The following is a 19,219-nucleotide window of genomic DNA, read 5'->3' on the forward strand; positions in this document are numbered from 1 at the left end:
AATGTTCCCATCCACATAGATGGGGCAGCAGTAGAGCTTTGAGTTCCTCTGTATCCAAATCAGGACTTACAATGGTCCACTCACACTTGCACAGTCGTGAAGAAGGCATGACAGCGCCTCTTCCCCCTGAGAAAGGTGAAAAGGTTTGGCATGGGCCCTCAAATCCTCAAGAAGTTCTACAGCTGCACCATTGAGAGCATCTTGACTGGCTGCGTCACTGCTTGGTATGGCAACAGCACCGCCCTCAATTGCATGGCGCTACAGAGGGGGGTGCAGACAGCGCAGTACATCACTGGGGCCGAGCTCCCTGCCATCCAGGAACTCTACACCAGGTGGTGTGGAAGCAAAGCCCAGAAAATGATTAAAGACTCCAGCCACCTAAGCCATAAACAGTTATCTATGCTTCTGCATGGCAAGCGGTACCAGTCTGAGTTGACCCTTGTATTTTATTTTAATTTGTGTCTTTATGCACACTCACAGGACTCTACACACTCGCACACACTGACATTCCAACACATACATAACACCCACATATATTTATACTGACTCTACACATACACTCACATACAATCATCATTTACGCTACAGCTTCTCTGTTTAACATATATCCTGATGCCTAGTCACCTTACCCCTATATATACAGTGCCAGTCAAAAGTTTGGACACACCTACTCATTCAAGTGTTTTTCTTCATATTTACTATTTTCTACATTGTAGACTAATAGTGAAGACATCAAAACTATGAAAGAACACATATGGAATTATGTAGTAACCAAAAAAAGTGTTAAACAAATCAAAATATATATTCAGATTTGAGATTCTTCAAAGGAGCCACCATTTGCCTTGATGACAGCTTTGCACACTCTTGGCATTCTCTCAACCAGCTTCACCTGGAATGCTTTTCCAACCGTCTTGAAGGAGGTCCCACATATTCTGAGCAATTGATGGCTGCTTTTCCTTCACTCTGCGGTCCAACTCATCTCAAACCATCTCAATTGGGTTGAGGTCAGGTGATTGTGGTGGCCAGGTCATCTGATGTAGCACTCCCATCACTCTCCTTCTTGGTCAAATAGCCCTTACACAGCCTGGAGGTGTGTTGGGTCATTGTCCTGTTGAAAAACAATTGATATTCCCACTAAGCGCAAAAGAGATAGGATGGCTTATCACTACAGAGTGCTGAAGTAGCCATGCTGGTTAAGTGTGCCTTGAATTCTAAATAAGTCACTGACAGTGTGACCAACAAATCACCCCCACCCCATCACACCTACTCCTCCATGCTTCACGGTGGGAACCGCCATGTTATTACCTCGTACCCCTCCACATCGACTCAGTACTGCTACTCCCTGTTTATACTCTAGCCATGTTATTACCTCGTACTCCTCCACATCGACTCAGTACTGCTACTCCCTGTTTATACTCTAGCCATGTTATTACCTCGTACCCATCCACATCGACTCAGTACTGCTACTCCCTGTTTATACTCCAGCCATGTTATTACCTCGTACTCCTCCACATCGACTCAGTACTGCTACTCCCTGTTTATACTCCAGCCATGTTATTACCTCGTACCCCTCCACATCGACTCAGTACTGCTACTCCCTGTTTATACTCCAGCCAGCCATGTTAGTACTGCTACTCCCTGTTTATACTCTAGCCATGTTATTACCTCCTCCACATCGACTCAGTACTGCTACTCCCTGTTTATACTCTAGCCATGTTATTACCTCGTACTCCTCCACATCGACTCAGTACTGCTACTCCCTGTTTATACTCTAGCCATGTTATTACCTCGTACCCCTCCACATCGACTCAGTACTGCTACTCCCTGTTTATACTCTAGCCATGTTATTACCTCGTACTCCTCCACATCGACTCAGTACTGCTACTCCCTGTTTATACTGTAGCCATGTTATTACCTCGTACCCCTCCACATCGACTCAGTACTGCTACTCCCTGTTTATACTCTAGCCATGTTATTACCTCGTACCCATCCACATCGACTCAGTACTGCTACTCCCTGTTTATACTCTAGCCATGTTATTACCTCATACCCATCCACATCGACTCAGTACTGCTACTCCCTGTTTATACTCTAGCCATGTTATTACCTCGTACCCATCCACAGACTCAGTACTGCTACTCCCTGTTTATACTCTAACCATGTTATTACCTCGTACCCCTGCACATCGACTCAGTACTGCTACTCCCTGTTTATACTCTAGCCATGTTATTACCTCGTACCCCTCCACATCGACTCAGTACTGCTACTCCCTGTTTATACTCTAGCCATGTTATTACCTCGTACCCCTCCACATCGACTCAGTACTGCTACTCCCTGTTTATACTCTAGCCATGTTATTACCTCGTACCCATCCACATCGACTCAGTACTGCTACTCCCTGTTTATACTCTAGCCATGTTATTACCTCGTACCCCTCCACATCGACTCAGTACTGCTACTCCCTGTTTATACTCTAGCCATGTTATTACCTCGTACCCCTCCACATCGACTCAGTACTGCTACTCCCTGTTTATACTCTAGCCATGTTATTACCTCGTACCCATCCACATCGACTCAGTACTGCTACTCCCTGTTTATACTCTAGCCATGTTATTACCTCGTACCCATCCACATCGACTCAGTACTGCTACTCCCTGTTTATACTCTAGCCATGTTATTACCTCGTACCCATCCACAGACTCAGTACTGCTACTCCCTGTTTATACTCTAGCCATGTTATTACCTCGTACCCATCCACAGACTCAGTACTGCTACTCCCTGTTTATACTCTAGCCATGTTATTACCTCGTACCCATCCACAGACTCAGTACTGCTACTCCCTGTTTATACTCTAGCCATGTTATTACCTCGTACCCCTCCACATCGACTCAGTACTGCTACTCCCTGTTTATACTCTAGCCATGTTATTACCTCGTACCCATCCACAGACTCAGTACTGCTACTCCCTGTTTATACTCTAGCCATGTTATTTTTTATTTTTTTAAATTTATTTTACCTTTATTTAACCAGGCAAGTCAGTTAAGAACAAATTCTTATTTTTACCTAGGACTATTTATTTGTTATTCTCTGTGTATTTATTCCTCTTAGTCTTTAACTCTGCATTGTTGGAAAAAGACCCGTAATTAAGCATTTCACTGTTAGTCTACACCTGTTGTTTACGAAGCGCGTGGCAAATAAAATGTGAGTTGACTTGAGACAGGAACACCTCATCGCTGCTGGTTGCTGAACCAGCAGCCCTAAACTAACAAAACACAATCAATAGCTCCATTTCACTTGCAAACGCTTCCTACTCTTTGTTTCACCAGATGGAGAGAGAGAAATAGAGAAATTGAGGCGCACAAAAATATTTATTTGTTTCAGTTTCTAATAAGAGCATGTAGGTGGCCACCGGAGGCTGCTTCATCTGCATGACAATGAGGAGAGGAGCAGATTCCTCACCCATCCCAGTGAACACTAATTACCAGAATTACCAGTCCCTGAGTCTTCTGACTCTGACCTGTTTCACCTCGGGTAGGGGAAACTGTGTGTGTCTGTGCGTTTGTGCCAGTCAAGGTACGTTGTGTGTGTTTGATTGAACGGTGGCTGGACTCACAACGCCATCACACCAGAACTCGGCCACCTCTCCGATCCTCATGGAGGTCAGCAGCTTCTCCCACACCTCCATCTTGAACATCTTCCCCACAAAAATCTAGTGCCGGCACTTTGGTTTTATGACTTCCGTCAATCACCCTGCGCTCAAAGTTGTCCCACAGCGTCTAGAGGGGGGGGGGGTAGAGAGTGGGGATTAGGTGGTAGAGCAGAGCAGAGCAGAGGAGAAGAGGCTGCTGTCATATGTTCCAGAACCTTCCACTGTCAACACACACACATATGCACATACACACACAGTGTCATTTGGGGTGTGTTTATGGACTCTGGCTGACCCTCAACTCAATTCTGTTGAGTTTGAACTGTGTGGAACCGAGTGGGAGGCTCCTCGACAGAATGGGAGCAGCACAGAACACAATTGGGGAACGGGCCAGATATTCATGTTGGCATTGTCCCGGAAAATCTTTGTCATCCTTGGACTTCAGGCCCGGGGCCATATGGCTGGATGTGGTGAGGTGTCTGTGTGTGGTTAGGGACGTCATCAGCCATAGATCAGTACCACAAAACCTGTGCACGAACATACTGATCCGCGACTGTTCAAACCCCACAGATGCCAATACGCTGTGTAGCAATTGCGTTGACCAAATGTTTGTGGTGTGTTACGCTCAGATACAGAATATTTTAATTGCTTGCATGAATTATTCAACAGAGTCTAATTGAGGTAGGCAGAGAGATACAATGCTCTCTAAAAATATGAATCAGTCTGTGAAGTATTAATTACTACACAATGCCAATTATGCATTTCATCGTTTCCTCCACACATTAAACCTTAGGCATATCTAGGGTTCAGCGTTTTCTGAAATGGCAACCGATTCCTGACGGTATATAGGATGCTACTGTTGACCAGATCACTATATGCTGGCCCTAATCAAAAGTATTGCCCTATAAGGAATTGATGAATTCACGAATGCAGGGTGTTACCTTGGTCCCCGGCGTTAAGCATGGCATTGGGCCAGTCCCTCCATCCAGAACGTTCTTATTGGCTGTTCAGTAGGTACATCTCCATTTCGGGACCAAACCTCCTTTTCTGTAAACTGTCAGAAGGTATAAAAGGTGTATTTCATACCATGGGGCTACACTGCAGGCTCTGGGAGAAAGGCAGTGGAGCGTGTGTCACTTCCCAGTGTGTGTCTTTCTCCTCTCACTCTCCTGCTCTCCCTAATTAGCCTAGTGAGGCGGGATTGTTTGTGTTGGCATCCTGCTGCAGCCCGGGGCATCCCTCCTGCTCTCTGACAGATGGCTGGATTACCAGAGTTTTGGAGATGGCCATTTTAATCTGAGTGTGCTAATCCCACCCCCCCCAATCCTCAAAATAATCCCCTGTAAGAAGTCAGAGGCGGGTGACCAGAGGAACATGTGAGGGTGAGGTAGAGAGAGATGTGGAAGAAAATCTTTCTAGAAGTTAGAAGGGTAAATCAGAGAGGATATAGGAGACTACTGTCCAGTCGACAGGGTTGATGACTTAGTATGCAATAGGTATGGTCACTCAGATGAAGTAAGACACTAGAAAATGTCAAACACAGACACACGATTGAATGGTAAAACAAAGTGTTTATTCATACAGAGTAGCAGACAGACAACCCTCATTCTATAATCCTACTAACATGACAACATCCCAGAATTAAAATAGGAACAATACAAAATAAAAATGAATCATGATGTCTGGAGGCTAAAGGGAAAATGTATAATGGAATGACACAGCATGTCACTGAGGGCTGTCAGAGGTGGCAGATGCTTCTTCGCTCTTCCCCCATGGTTCTCACAGCGCCTATTTGACACTTGGCTGCCCCCTGCTGGTTACTTGGGTCACTTTTCGATCAGCGAGTCCAGCTGCTCCTGAAGCGAGGCCAGCTGTTGGAACAGAGAAACGGAGCAGAGATCGGTTGATGCCGAATGCCCGGCTGTAATTGGTAGGCTAAGTGGATGATTAACACATCTTTCAACATTATTCATTTGTCAATACAAACAGCAAACCAAGCTGATGTGAAGACAGACAAGTTGAAACAGATACTCAGATTGGTGTTAGGAGTTCTTGACAATCCAAATTAAGATTGAGTAAACCAATTGGCTTGGATGTTGGCTATAAAGACCACCCGTATTCCTTCTAAAAGTGGGATGTGTAGGGATGTTCAGTCACTAGAGGAAAACAATAGCAGTTCTTACAAACAAACATGTTTCGGTTAGTTTGTCGCTCTTATTCAAGCAGCGTAGTTGCAAATGCTGCTTAATACCAAAGACAATAATTCATTACATTTAAAACTCATAACCAAACAAGAGGTCATAAACTGGTGCAGTTTTAAAATATCCTTTCCAGTCTTCCTCAGACAACGTTACCTGCTCCATCTCTCTCTCCTCCTGGTGGATAATTTCATTAAGCAGAGCCTGAAAGCGGTTCTGCAGAAAGAAGAGGGGGAGGAAAAACAAAAAAAGGGTTCGGTCATTAGACAGTTCCCTTCGCTTGTCCTGATGTTTGAAATTTCAGCGTGCTGCCGTTTCCTAGCGAGCGTATCTTCCATCTGACAGAAAGGCCATTTGGAATGCCAGTCGGACAACCGTGACCTTTTCCTGTGGCTGTGATAATAACGGTGAAAGATAGATCACAGCCAGGCCCGGCCAGCCGAGCACAGAGCTGAAACGACATGGGAAAAAAATTAATCTGTCCCCGCCCGTGTCCCACACGCTGTAAATCTGTCCCCGAAGAGCAGTTGGCAGAACAATGATTTTTTAATGCTCCCCTCCCCCCTCCCCAAAGGGCTGATGGTGGAAATGTAATATTTATGCCTTCTTTATGCGGTCTGAGTTTGGGAAGTTTTACACTCAGTCACTTAGAGGGGTTATATTCCACATAGACTTCTCCCTCCAAGGTTGCCTCGGTGTGTGTCTGTGTGAGTGAGAGTGAGAGAGAGTGTGTCGGTGTGTGTGTGTGTTTGAGTGAAAGTGTGAATATGAGCCTGCTACTAAGACTTGTTTTTGAAGGCCTTATTTATGAATCTGCCTTTGTGGTCGTCTCAGTCTGATGAATGAATCAAACGTAATGTCGTGTGCGTCTATAATTCACCTTCAGGGCCTGGTTCTCCACCTTCATGATGAGGTCCTCCTGTTGTTTCCTGCGGGCGCGCGTCTCCTTCAGCTTGGCCTTCACACCGTCTATCTGCATCTGGTATTCCATCACTACAGGAACAGACAGAGGAACCATTCCCATCTTCCGTCACAAAACACACAGTCTACTTAATATCTCCATAGTATCAAGTGTATTCCTCTGCTCGTCTCCACTCTTTAAAAAGGAATAACCCACACTAAAAAGGAGAGCTTTTTTGAATGTTCTTCATTCATCCCAAAATATTGAAGTTACAATTTGCATTTTGAAAGTCCTATATCTTGAACTTGATTTGCTGACATGCAAAACATGTTGGGACCGTATCATTAGTGGCCTAATGAAGAAGTAGAAAAAAACACAGAAAGATAGCTCTTCCTTTAACCTACATTAGAGTGAAAACAATACGCTGGACGCCACTAGACATGCATCAATTTAAGATACATAGGAAGCAGGGAAAGGAAAACCTGAAAGGAGGCAACTCGTATGGAGATTCAACCAACTGACTCTTCCACACACAGCCAAGACCAGCCATTTGCTACAGGCCCAAATGAAAAAGACAAACAGGGCTTCCTCTCTTTGACCTGCACTGATCCGAATACACAGAGGACAAGCTTCCTTCTTCCAACTCCTTAATTTGAGTGTGAATGATGGAAAAGGAGACATTGAGAAGCGGCCACCCAGGGCTTTTACTTGCGGCATCGTTAAACGCACTAAAACAACATATTGAAGATTAGCTCATCCCCAGAATATTTTGACGTGTCTATTTTCTAAGGATAAAGCTAAGCACATTAACAACTTCGTAGTTATGAACACTACAACGATATGGAAGAAAATGTTACTTATTCCACAAGAACCAATAACACTCCCTAAACCACTTGGTCATAGGAAATTGATTTATTTCCATTACAGAATTAAAAAAGCAATTTTGGAGTGACCAATATACACTACCGTTCAGAAGTTTGGGGTCACTTCGAAATGTCCTTGTTTTTGGAAAAAAAAGCAATTTTTTTGCCCATTCAAATAACATCAAATTGTTCAGAAATAGAGTGTAGACATTGTTAATGTTTTAAATGACTATTGTAGGTTGAAACAACTGTTTTTGAACTGAATATCTACAGAGGCCCATTATCAGCAACCATCACTCTTGTGTTCCAATGGCACATTGTGTTAGCTAATACAAGTATATCATTTTAAAAGGCTAATTGATCATTAGAAAACCCTTTTGCAATTATGTTAGCACAGCTGAAAACTGTTGTTCTGATTAAAGAAGCAATAAAACTGACCACCTTTAGACTAGTTGAGTATCTGGAGCATCAGCATTTGTGGGTTCGATTACAGGCTCAAAATGGCCAGTAACTAAGAACTTTCTTCTGAAACTCGTCAGTCTATTCTTGCTCTGAGAAACGAAGGCTATTCCATGCGAGAAATTGCCAAGAAACTAAAGATTTCGTACAACGCTGTGTAATACTCCCTTCACAGAACAGAGCAAACTGGCTCTAACCAGAATAGAAAGAGGAGTGGGAGGCCCCGGTGCACAACTGAGCGAGAGGACAAGTACATTAGAGTGTCTAGTTTGAGAAATGGACGCCTCACAAGTCCTCAACTGGCAGCTTCATGAAATAGTACCCACAAAACACCAGTCTCAATGTCAACAGTGAAGAGCCGACTCCGGGATGCTGGCCTTCTATGCAGAGTTGCAAAGAAAAAGCCATATCTCGGACTGACCAATAAAAAGAAAAGGTCAAGATGGGCAAATAAAACACAGATACTGGACAGAGGAACTCTGCCTAGAAGGACAGCATCCGGGGAGTGGCCTCTTCACTGTTGACGTTGAGACTGGTGGGTACTATTTAATGAAGCTGCCAGTTGAGGACTTGTCAGCAGTTTCCAGCGACAATAGTCATTTACAACATTAACAGTGTCTACACTGTATTTCTGATCAATTTTGTTATTTTAAAATGGACAATTATTATTATTTTTAAACAAGGACATTTCTAAGTGACCCCAAACTTTTCAACGGTAGTGTAAATATTTTCAAACATGCAACTTAAATGTTTCATATCAAGAAATGCCAATTTGAAATCTGTTGGACATCAGGGAAATTTTGAAGAAACCCTATCTGAGTAAGAAAATGATATTCATATGATAGTTAAGATATAAAAAAAAATATATAAACTATTGGAACCAAGACTTAAAAAATAACTGATATTGGCACAGGATGGAGGGAATGTTGGAACTAACGAAATTCCAGGTAATGAAAATCTACACTCAATCCAGCACAAACTAATGTATAGAATTGATTAGACAAGAGACAGAATTCACCAATTCTACAGCACAAAGGAAGAGTCATGACTTACGTGTAAAACGAACCATGACTAAATAATGCACGCCTTCTGGGAATACTATCAAATCTAAAAGTTATGGGCGGAGTTAGAACGTTGGCTGTCAGTAGTATTACAATGTACATTAACTTTTAATCTGTCTGTCTGCATATTTCAAGACATGGCATATGGGGGTGTAGTGAGAAACCTGCTGACTTAGACAATACTTTTCTCATATATCATCTTGAAAAAAAGCGTATGCTTAATTGGAAATCAACCAATCCTCCATCGTCCAAATGCTTTATTATTTAAATGTTAAGTGCGTGGGCAACAGAGAGGAACAAGATGGTGCAGTTTGAGGCCATGTGGTGGAGGGTGATACGGGCGCTGGGATGATAGAGTGGATGTTGGTGTGCCTCGGTATGTGGATGTTTTGTATAGAATATATAGTTGGGCAAAAAAGTATTTAGTCAGCCACAAATTGTGCAAGTTCTCCCACTTAAAAATATGAGAGAGGCCTGTAATTTTCATCATAGGTACACTTCAACTATGACGGACAAAATGAGAAGAGAAATCCAGAAAATAACATTGTAGGATTTTTAATTAATTTATTTGCAAATTGTGGTGGAAAATAAGTATTTGGTCAATAACAAAAGTTTCTCAATACTTTGTTATATACCCTTTGTTGGCAATGACAGAGGTCAAACGTTTTCTGTAAGTCTTCACAAGGTTTTCACACACTGTTGCTGGTATTTTGGCCCATTCCTCCATGCAGATCTCCTCTAGAGCAGTGATGTTTTGGGGCTGTTGCTGGGCAACACGGACGTTCAACTCCCTCCAAAGATTTTCTATGGGGTTGAGATCTGGAGACTGGCTAGGCCACTCCTGGACCTTGAAATGCTTCTTACGAAGCCCCTCCTTCATTGCCCGGGCGATGTGTTTGGGATCATTGTCATGCTGAAAGACCCAGCCACGTTTCATCTTCAATGCCCTTGCTGATGGAAGGAGGTTTTCACTCAAAATCTCATGATACATGGCCCCATTCATTCTTTCCTTGACACGGATCAGTCGTCCTGGTCCCTTTGCAGAAAAACAGCCCCAAAGCATGATGTTTCCACCCCCGTGCTTCACAGTAGGTATGGTGTTCTTTGGATGCAACTCAGCATTCTTTGTCCTCCAAACATGACGAGTTGAGTTTTTACCAAAAAGCTATATTTTGGTTTCATCTGACCATATAACATTCTCCCAATCTTCTTCTGGATCATCCAAATGCTCTCTCGCAAACTTCAGACGGGCCTGGACATGTACTGACTTAAGCAGGGGGACATGTCTGGCACTGCAGGATTTGAGTCCCTGGCGGCGTAGTGTGTTACTGATGGTAGGCTTTGTTACTTTGGTCCCAGCTCTCTGCAGGTCATTCACTAGGTCCCCCCATGTGGTTCTGGGATTTTTGCTCACCGTTGTGATCATTTTTCCCCCTCGGGGTGAGATCGTGTTTGTAGCCCCAGATCGAGGGAGATTATCAGTGGTCTTGTATGTCTTCCATTTCCTAATTATTGCTCCCACAGTTGATTTCTTCAAACCAAGCTGCTTACCTATTGCAGATTCAGTCTTCCCAGCCTGGTGCAGGTCTACACATTTTTTTCTTGTGTCCTTTGACAGCTCTTTGGTCTTGGCCATAGTGGAGTTTGGAGTGTGACTGTTTGAGGTTGTGGACAGGTGTCTTTTATACTGATAACAAGTTCAAACAGGTGCCATTAATACAGGTAACAAGTGGAGGACAGAGGAGCCAGGTATTTTAGAGCCAGAAATCTTGCTTGTTTGTAGGTGACCAAATACTTATTTCCACCATAATTTGCAAATCAATTCATAAAAAAATCCTACAATGTGATTTTCTGGATTTTTTCCCTTCATTTTGTCTGTCATAGTTGAAGTGTACCTATGATGAAAATTACAGGCCTCTCTCATCTTTTTAAGTGGGAGAACTTGCACAACTGGCAAAATATTTTTTTGCCCCACTGTATACTGAACAAAAATATGAATGCAACATGCAAAAATGTCAAAGGTTTTCCTGAGTTATAGTTCATGAGGAAATCAGTCAATTGAAATAAATTCATTAGGCCCTAATCTATGGATTTCACATGACTGGGAATACAGATATGCATCTGTTGGTCACAGATACCTTGGGCCTCATGATCTCGTCACGGTATCTCGGTGCATTCAAATTGTAGTAAAAAAAAAAGCAATTGTGTTTGTTGTGCGTGGCTTATGCCTGCCTGCCCATACCAAAACCCCACCACCACGGGGCACTCTGTTCACAACGTTGACATCAGCAATCTGCTCGCCTACATACAGATGGCATTGTGTTGTGTGACAAAACGGCACATTTTTTTGTTCCTAGCACAAAGTTACTTGTGTAATGATCATGCTGTTTAATCAGCTTCTTGATATACCACACTTGTCAGTTGGATGGATTATCTTGGCAAAGGAGAAATTCTCACTAACAGGAAGATTTCTTTTAGGAATAAGATTTTTGTGCATGTGGAACATTTCTGGGATGTTTTATTTCAGTTCATAAAATATGGGACCAACACTTTACATATTGCGTTTAGATTTTTGTTCAGGGTATAAAAAAAAAGATGAAACGTTGTGAGACTATTGAGATGGCACAGTGGTCTAAGGTGGTATAAGGCACTGCATCTCAGTGCTAGAGGCGTCACTACAGACCCGGATTCGATCTTTGGGTTTTAAAGTGTGCAACAGGCCAATTTAAAGTGAATATAAGACCAGGCTAAGTGACTGAGGTGAATGTTAGCTGTCTGCTCGTTAGAAATAGAAGGAATAGAACAGACTGCTCTCATTCTCTGGTCCACAGGGGCTCGTATTACTAAGCAACAGCGGTCATGTGGCTTCCATTCAATTCAATCAAAACCTAATGCACAATGAGCCACCGTCTTAGCCAACATCTTCCCACACAGTCAGTAGGGATTGAAAACCCTTTTTCAGATGCCATGGTCCTCATTACAAGCACTACGTGTCGACGGCCACAGCCAGACTTTGAAAGATGCAGCCCTACAAGAGTCTGTCGGGAGAGCTGCAGGACGGGGGTGCAGTGTTGGCTGTGTGACAGACGGTACCATGTAAGCCAGTGAGCTGTCACAGAAAGCACAGTGGCTGAACCAGCCCCAGGAGGAGAGAGCGAGTACCTGTCCGTCTTCTGAATGGGGATATAACTGGAGATGAAGGGATAGGGGGGAGGGAGGGAGATGTCTCTCTGACCTAGAAAACTCAGCTTCATTCCAACTCAAGCTCACTTGTGTAGGGTATTGCCGTCGTCCGTTTTGACATGGGGACAATGAGTGTTTCATGTGATTTGAGGCCCTCTTATTGTCTTTCCATACTCTGTGCTTCTGTTCTGCTATTACAGCCACATCTCCCCACTCCTCCTCTCCCCACATTGGCTGCTATTCCAATACTGTAGACAGGCGCCATGTTTATACCAATTACAAAACAATCACACTTCACTTATAATAAATAGAAATAACAATGTTATTGCAAAGGAACATGTTGTGCCAACATGGGGACGTTGTGCCAATCTCTTAATATCTATGACTGCAATCTTCAACCCCCCCAATCGCCCCGGTGATGAAAAACAAACTTGCCCACTCTCCGTTGCCCTTCTTTCTCTTTCCACCACCCCTCTTCTCCCTCCGGCCTCACCTATCTGGTTGTTCCTGTCTGCCTCGTCCCGAGCACCGTCTGATGACTCGTTGAGTTTGTCTTGGAGCTGTCTAACCAGGTCTTCCTCCATGTCCATGATGTTCAGGTCCTCGTCCTCATGACGAAGGTCCCCCTCGTCCTCCTCATCATCGCTGCTGCTGCTGATGTCGTTGAAGATCTCCCTCAGCTCGTCACGTTGGGCTGGAAGAAAACATTGATTTTCACATTGTCAAATAAAATATCTAAACAATTTATAAGAATAATAATAATAATTCAGTCTTCTTACTGTGACCACTCAACACCAACAAAACACAGTCCTCCCTTTAGGACAGTTTTAGAAACACCAAGGCAGCTTTTCCCAAACTAGGGGTCCGGACCCCATGTGCGGTCACCTAATTTGAAAATGGGACCGCGGCAAAAAAATATTTTAAAAATTCTAAATAAATTCGCACTTGGTTCATAAAACTGGGAAAACGTCAGTAATCTCTGGTAGCTGCTAGATGTGGCTGTAATAAACAGAGAGGATTCTGTTTTCTACCTACAAATATGTCTCTATCTTTTGAATGGTTTAAAGGAGCAATACGCAGTAGCTACTGTACATACATTTTAGACCTATAAATGAATGAATGATATTCTTCAAGAATCACTGTGTACATATAACTTATTAGCGCAACTGTCATACTCCATGAGAAACCAAAATACAAGCTTGTTTAACACAAATGCCTGTAAACAAAGTAAATGTAAACAAACACTCACAACATGATAAAGCTATCATTTTGATATCACGGATGGCCAGTCTTTGCAACCATACCTATGTCTATGAATTTGAGAGTGGTTCCATTACTCCAGAGCACACTATCGTTTCAACTGCTGATTGCCGCTGTCATGACGTTGCCCTCTTTGGGTTCAGCAAGCCCATCCCCCTCTCCCTGCCTCCTTCAACTAGGCTGCTGTGGTCAGAGAGAGGTCGTACATTCCTGAGAAGACCCTGCCTCATGGACACACAGTATAAGAGACAGAGTGAATTTTCATAGAGAACAAAGGAATTTCTTCCACCTCACAGAACTTGAGGTCCGAACAACATTTATGTTCCCATGAGGCTCATGGCAGACGGTGTGGCCACATTGCCATAACGCTGTTTATATAATAGCCTCAGATATAAGGTTCACATATAATTGTTGTATAAGATGAATGAGTGAGTATGATACTGTTTGTAAAATTGTGTGATGTGATTTTGGACTGTAATGAAGGAAACTCCAATTCCCTTTTGAATTTAACTAAATCAGAGGACCGCCCCTGAGCCCAGTTAGGGTCAGGCATCCTGGGACAGCCCTTTTCTGCAATTCCGAATAAAACCCAACTTTGAGAAATTATCACCAGACCATGTTTCTCTCAATCACGGGAGTACAAAGGTTGTAGACCATTGCTGAATCCATACCACATTCCACGTGGTTAAACCCTTAGACTATCGATACTGACAGAATAAGAACAAGTCTTTGATATTAATTACTAGTCTGCAGCTAGGAATTCGGTATCATTGAACGCGAAGAACGACAACCGCCGAAACATTCATTCTACAACAACATGAATGTCACTCTGAACAATCCACTCTAACCACGACAGAGAGAGAGAGAGAGGGAGAGAGAGACGGACAATTCTACAAAAGAAACAACTTTTCAACAGAGATCAAGACGACACACTGAGCGAAAATATATATATTGATTGCAATTGTTCCCGAATGAGTGAGCGTTCATGGATTAGCATTTCAATTTTTATAATTATCACTCTGTAGTGACTTCTCTGCTGACTCCCCCTTTTGTCCACCAAGCCGCGATGCAGGTTTAGCCCACATTTCTTGTAACCGTATTTACCTTGTTTGTTTGTTTATGCATTTCTATTAATTACTTAGTAATAATTAAATTATTTAACGCAAATTGATGTATGGATGACTCATAGTGAAGACTGGGTTCGTGCAGATAACCAACAATTTAGGACATTTGGAATGAGACTAACGTGAGGTAAAGTAAATAATTCATTAATCAGAAGACTATTTGATCAGATATAAAATATCTGAAAAGTTATTTTAGGAAATGATAACTTTGTAATCTGAATATTTTCCTTGGTACCCCGACTTCCAAGTTAATTACGATTACATGATTAAGTCTAATCGCGTATTACTAATTACAGAGAATGTAATGATAGTAAAGACACGACATGGCTTTAAGTTACAAAATATTGACTCAAGACATTTCAGCTTTCCCTTTTTTATTCATTTGTTTCAAAAATGTAAAAATATTATTCCACTTTGACATTATGGGGTATTGTGTGTAGACCAGTGACACAAAAATGTATATTGAATCCAAGTCAAGGGTGTGAATACTTTCTGAGGGAACTGTATGTCTGTTGCAGAGACGAGAGCGCGAGTAAAACAAGTTTGAATCAGTCAGGGAAATAAGTGCTGAAAACATTTTTAAAAATGTATACCAAAATAGGGTTGTGGGCCAAAAGAAAGTTAGGGAAACCCTGCACTAGGGCCTACTGTACTACTGTACTGCGTTGGAGCAGTGAAAGGCTATGTGGCATACTGTATGTTCTAACTTCTGTGTGGGCGTGACAGCCCTAAGGTGGTAGGAGCCTGTAATATCAGTTATGGCTCTCATTCCAAACATGATACATGTATTCAATATGTGGACTAAGTTAACTGAGAGTCACTCTGCACGGAACCTTCACATCTGCTAAATGATCATATTATAGTATTACTACATTTTGCCCACTTCCATGGTGCTTACCTGAGGAGCCATGCCCCATCTTGTGTCCCGATGTCCCAGGTGATGAGTCCAGGTTGGCCAGAGAGCCGTGGTTGTCTGCCTCCTTGGTCTCATCCTCAGCTATCACCTCCCAGCCTGAAGGCCAAGTTAGGGAAACGTTGTACACCAAACACTACCTCACTGCTTTCATTAAGTTATGTCACGTTCCAGCTACTCACAACTGGCTTCCCTATGGGCCTACAAGGACATATTAACATGTACCACCGCCCATTGAAATCTACACTAAGGGAGATGCACTCCGATGTTGATGCTGTCCCATGTTCTGTGCTCGTCCCCCCCACCAGGTAAGTTGACCGAGAACACATTCTCATTTACATCAACGCCCTGGGGAATGGTTCCTCCTGCTTTATCATTTCATCATGGTGCTTATTGACGAAGGTGTTGGTGTGCAGGTCTCATTAACACGTTAGCAGGAGTCAGTTCAAGTGAGGCCCAGCAGAGTAGGGCCCCTGCTGGTCAACAGCTATTGGATGTGTTGTGTGTCATTTACAGTGCATGTATAAAAGGGTACCGCAATACCTGGTGACGGTTTGGTGCAGCGTTAGAGACAGAGTGTGTGTGTGCTCGTTTGCCCCAGTGAGTGAGCTAAAAGGATACGGACACTAACGGCCTCTGCGTCCGTGCTCAGTAATCTCTTCACCTCCTTCTCCACGTCGGGAGACTCGATGTACTGCAGAGGAAATCAGGTTAGACTTACTTCATGCCTCCAGACTACCCACCCACACCCACACACACCCCTAGCGAATGGCTGGCCATGTGCCAGCAAACACATTAGCGATTAAGAACAGCGAGCCAAACCGATATGGTGTGGCACCTTAAAGAAGATTTATTCAAAAGACAAAGTAGGAATCTTTCCTCTCACTCGCTCTCTGTCACTTGGATCAAAGCAGAGAGTTAGATTGCTCTCTTGCAAACCTTTGGGGCAAATGAAGATGGAAGGCCTTTATTTTTATGTAAATCTTAGTTTTTACATCCGCTGCAGTTCCTCTTTTATGAAATGTAAATGTGTTGTTTGAATTAAGGGCCTGGGACGAGAACCCGACATCATCTGAGGAAAATATTCACAAGATGGGGGGGGGAGAGAGAGCTCTAGGGTAAACACAAGATGTCAGTACCTTCTTTTTTGCCGTCTTCCTGAATCTTCTCTTCCTTGTGTTCTTCAGAGGACAGGTGACTGGAGACCAAAACATCATGATTTAAAGTTAACAGAACCGTCAGAAAGGAAACTTTCAGATTGGCTGAGGCTTGAAGATAAGTCTCTGCGGGCTGCAAAGTGCTACTCAGCATATTTCAATACAGAGGGGATATAGTTCTACTTACTGCCATGGTTCCACACAAACTTCTTGTCCTTGTCTTTGTCCTTCTTCTTCTTGGGGTCTACAGTACCGGTGGGTTCCTCCAAGGGAGGGTAGAGGTCTCCATCCAACGTGCACACCAGCATCTACCCCACACAGAACAGGGTCAAAGAGCAATGAATAAATCGACCTTATAGAATGCCTGAAAATATATAAACCAACACTATGTGAGGTCATTATCAATCATCCCTGGTTCTAATCCCCGAGCCGACTTGCTGAAAAATCTCTCGGCGTGCCCTTGAGCAAGGCACTGAACCCGTATTGCTCCTGTAAGTTGCTCTGGATAAGAGCGCCTGTTAAATGACTGAAATGCCATACAGAAACAGGGCATTCTAAACCTTAGAGCAGACACTGCAGCCGTTGACAACTGGTCTGGAGACTTCATACAACATTCTACTCCTACATGGTGCTTGTATGAGAGCATCCTTCCTGTCCTACCTGACAGACGTCAGCAGTCTTATAGAAGGTCTTCTTGTCCACTGTTTTCAGAGACTCCAGGATGCAGGGCAGATCCACCAGTTTACAGGCCAAAGGTACACGATCCACTCTCACGATGCCATGACGACCATCAGCTGCAATAATTTGACTACTGGTCACCTATCACAGGTTTACTTGAATGTCCGTTGTAATTATCCTACTTCTATGATTTCAACCTTATGTTGGCAATAGGTGCTTTCTTGGGAAGGAATGGCCATTCTGTTATGTGATGCTGGTATAACTGCTTCTGAACCAAAAAAAGGTTAAATGAGCACCAGGGTTAAACAAGGTTCTCTCTACTTTAATTTCAAGTTGCTTCATTAGCATGACTAATGAGGCCAATTTACCTTATCCTTGATTTGAATTATGCAAATGACAAAGCCTAACTTTCTACATTTACAGAGTGTGACCAACTTCCTTTAGAGCAGATGGTAATATTGTGAGTGAACAGTTCGGACCATTCCATGAAAACAACAAGGTACACTTGAACTAACAAGACATGAAGGCTCAATACCTACCGTGCAGTTCAATGGTGAGTCTGTCTTTGAGGTTCATGCTGCTAGACTGGGCAATACATCTCACTGTTGAGGCATATTCCTTTGACAGAGATCATGCAGTCAAGACATACATCAATCTCGAAACAGTTTATGCCACGTCCAGTATTATTTCCTTTATGTCAAGACATGGGTGCACAGAAAGGTACAATTACAGGCAAACGAGTGTTTGAGTCTCAGGTTCAATTATGGTTGGCAATTATTAATCAATCATGGTGAAATTCATTCTGGTACAATATTCACACGTTTCAGCAGGTAGACTGGAGCCAAGTTCGTTAAAAAATAGCATCATTTTGAATTTGCGATACATGGCTATTTTTTAAAAAAATACACAAAACCAAAAATGCTCTCATCCCATTGTATTCCATGTGTTTGTTTCCTTACCGTAGGCAGCCGCAGGACAAATTGACTCTCCAGCTCATGGGGTGCATCATCTTTGTTTTTCGAACCGACCTTCCCCACTGCAAATCAGTGCATAATAACATTTTAATAGTCATATTTGGTACCTTTGATTATATCGCTAGCTAGCTTGTTAGTTAGCTAGCTGGCTAGTTAGCTGTCTGGTTGAGTTTCTATTAACTTTAACGTTACGCTAGCTTCACCGAAGACGGGCGATCTCCTATTTCACATGTTAACAAAACGTACCTTTTATTTTGGAGGTCGATTTGGTCTTTTTGTTCTGCATGGTGACTACTTGAAAATAAAAATAAAGAGCCTGGTCGATGCACACACAGCTAGAAACAACACAGCAAACCGGAAGACTCTTCTTTGATTTCGTTTGACCTAATTCAATGGACTATTCTGCCACCTACTGTTCAGAATGGGAGCAGGACGGTAGTATATCCCTTTCAGAAAAATATTGCCGTCAGTGCAGTGTAACTGCAGCACACACAGTGCAGTATAACGCCTCGATCACACCGACAGAGAAAAAAGGACACCGAAGTACATTCATTTCCGATGGAACGCGCGCTTTCCATTCAGCATTGGGTTGCAGAGGCAGTTGTAAGTGCGTTCTGTGTGCTGCATACGTTGGATTTATGGAACATATGAGTCAAACTGTATGTGTGAATGGTTTGACAGGAATGGTAGCAGAAGGTGAATGTTGAACTTTTGTTGCACACATATCCAGATGATGCTGCGTACCATTTTGCGTTAGCCTAGACCCGTTCTAATTCACATACAGCCCCAACAGATCCACAGA

At 43.0% G+C, this 19,219-nt stretch overlaps 1 protein-coding gene and 1 long non-coding RNA gene across 3 annotated transcripts; both read right to left on the reverse strand.

Annotated features, from left to right (window-relative positions):
- Nucleotides 1–475: 475 nt before the first annotated feature.
- On the reverse strand, nucleotides 476–4,744 carry LOC127913752 (uncharacterized). The gene is made up of 3 exons (XR_008086641.1): nucleotides 4,588–4,744; nucleotides 3,614–3,776; nucleotides 476–1,108 (listed from the first exon to the last, which is right to left on the reverse strand). It is a non-coding gene; the product is annotated as an uncharacterized LOC127913752 (long non-coding RNA).
- Nucleotides 4,745–5,197: 453 nt separating this feature from the next.
- Nucleotides 5,198–18,829, reverse strand: taf7 (TAF7 RNA polymerase II, TATA box binding protein (TBP)-associated factor). 2 transcript variants are annotated; one of them, XM_035757932.2, is made up of 12 exons: nucleotides 18,664–18,829; nucleotides 18,403–18,479; nucleotides 17,983–18,061; nucleotides 17,426–17,559; nucleotides 16,953–17,073; nucleotides 16,748–16,806; nucleotides 16,230–16,302; nucleotides 15,594–15,707; nucleotides 12,805–13,005; nucleotides 6,725–6,837; nucleotides 6,001–6,060; nucleotides 5,198–5,517 (listed from the first exon to the last, which is right to left on the reverse strand). In XM_035757932.2, the coding sequence occupies exons 1-12, from the start codon at nucleotides 18,701–18,703 to the stop codon at nucleotides 5,473–5,475; spliced, it is 1,116 nt and encodes a 371-aa protein (XP_035613825.1). In that variant the 5' UTR covers nucleotides 18,704–18,829; the 3' UTR covers nucleotides 5,198–5,472. The 2 variants fall into 2 exon arrangements, with proteins under 2 accessions (XP_035613825.1, XP_052344273.1); XM_052488313.1 differs by lacking the exons at nucleotides 5,198–5,517; nucleotides 6,001–6,060 and adding an exon at nucleotides 6,084–6,295.
- Between the last annotated feature and the right edge of the window lie 390 nt (nucleotides 18,830–19,219).

Source organism: Oncorhynchus keta, chromosome 30 (assembly GCF_023373465.1).
Source record: "Oncorhynchus keta strain PuntledgeMale-10-30-2019 chromosome 30, Oket_V2, whole genome shotgun sequence".
NCBI classification, from domain to species: domain Eukaryota; kingdom Metazoa; phylum Chordata; class Actinopteri; order Salmoniformes; family Salmonidae; genus Oncorhynchus; species Oncorhynchus keta.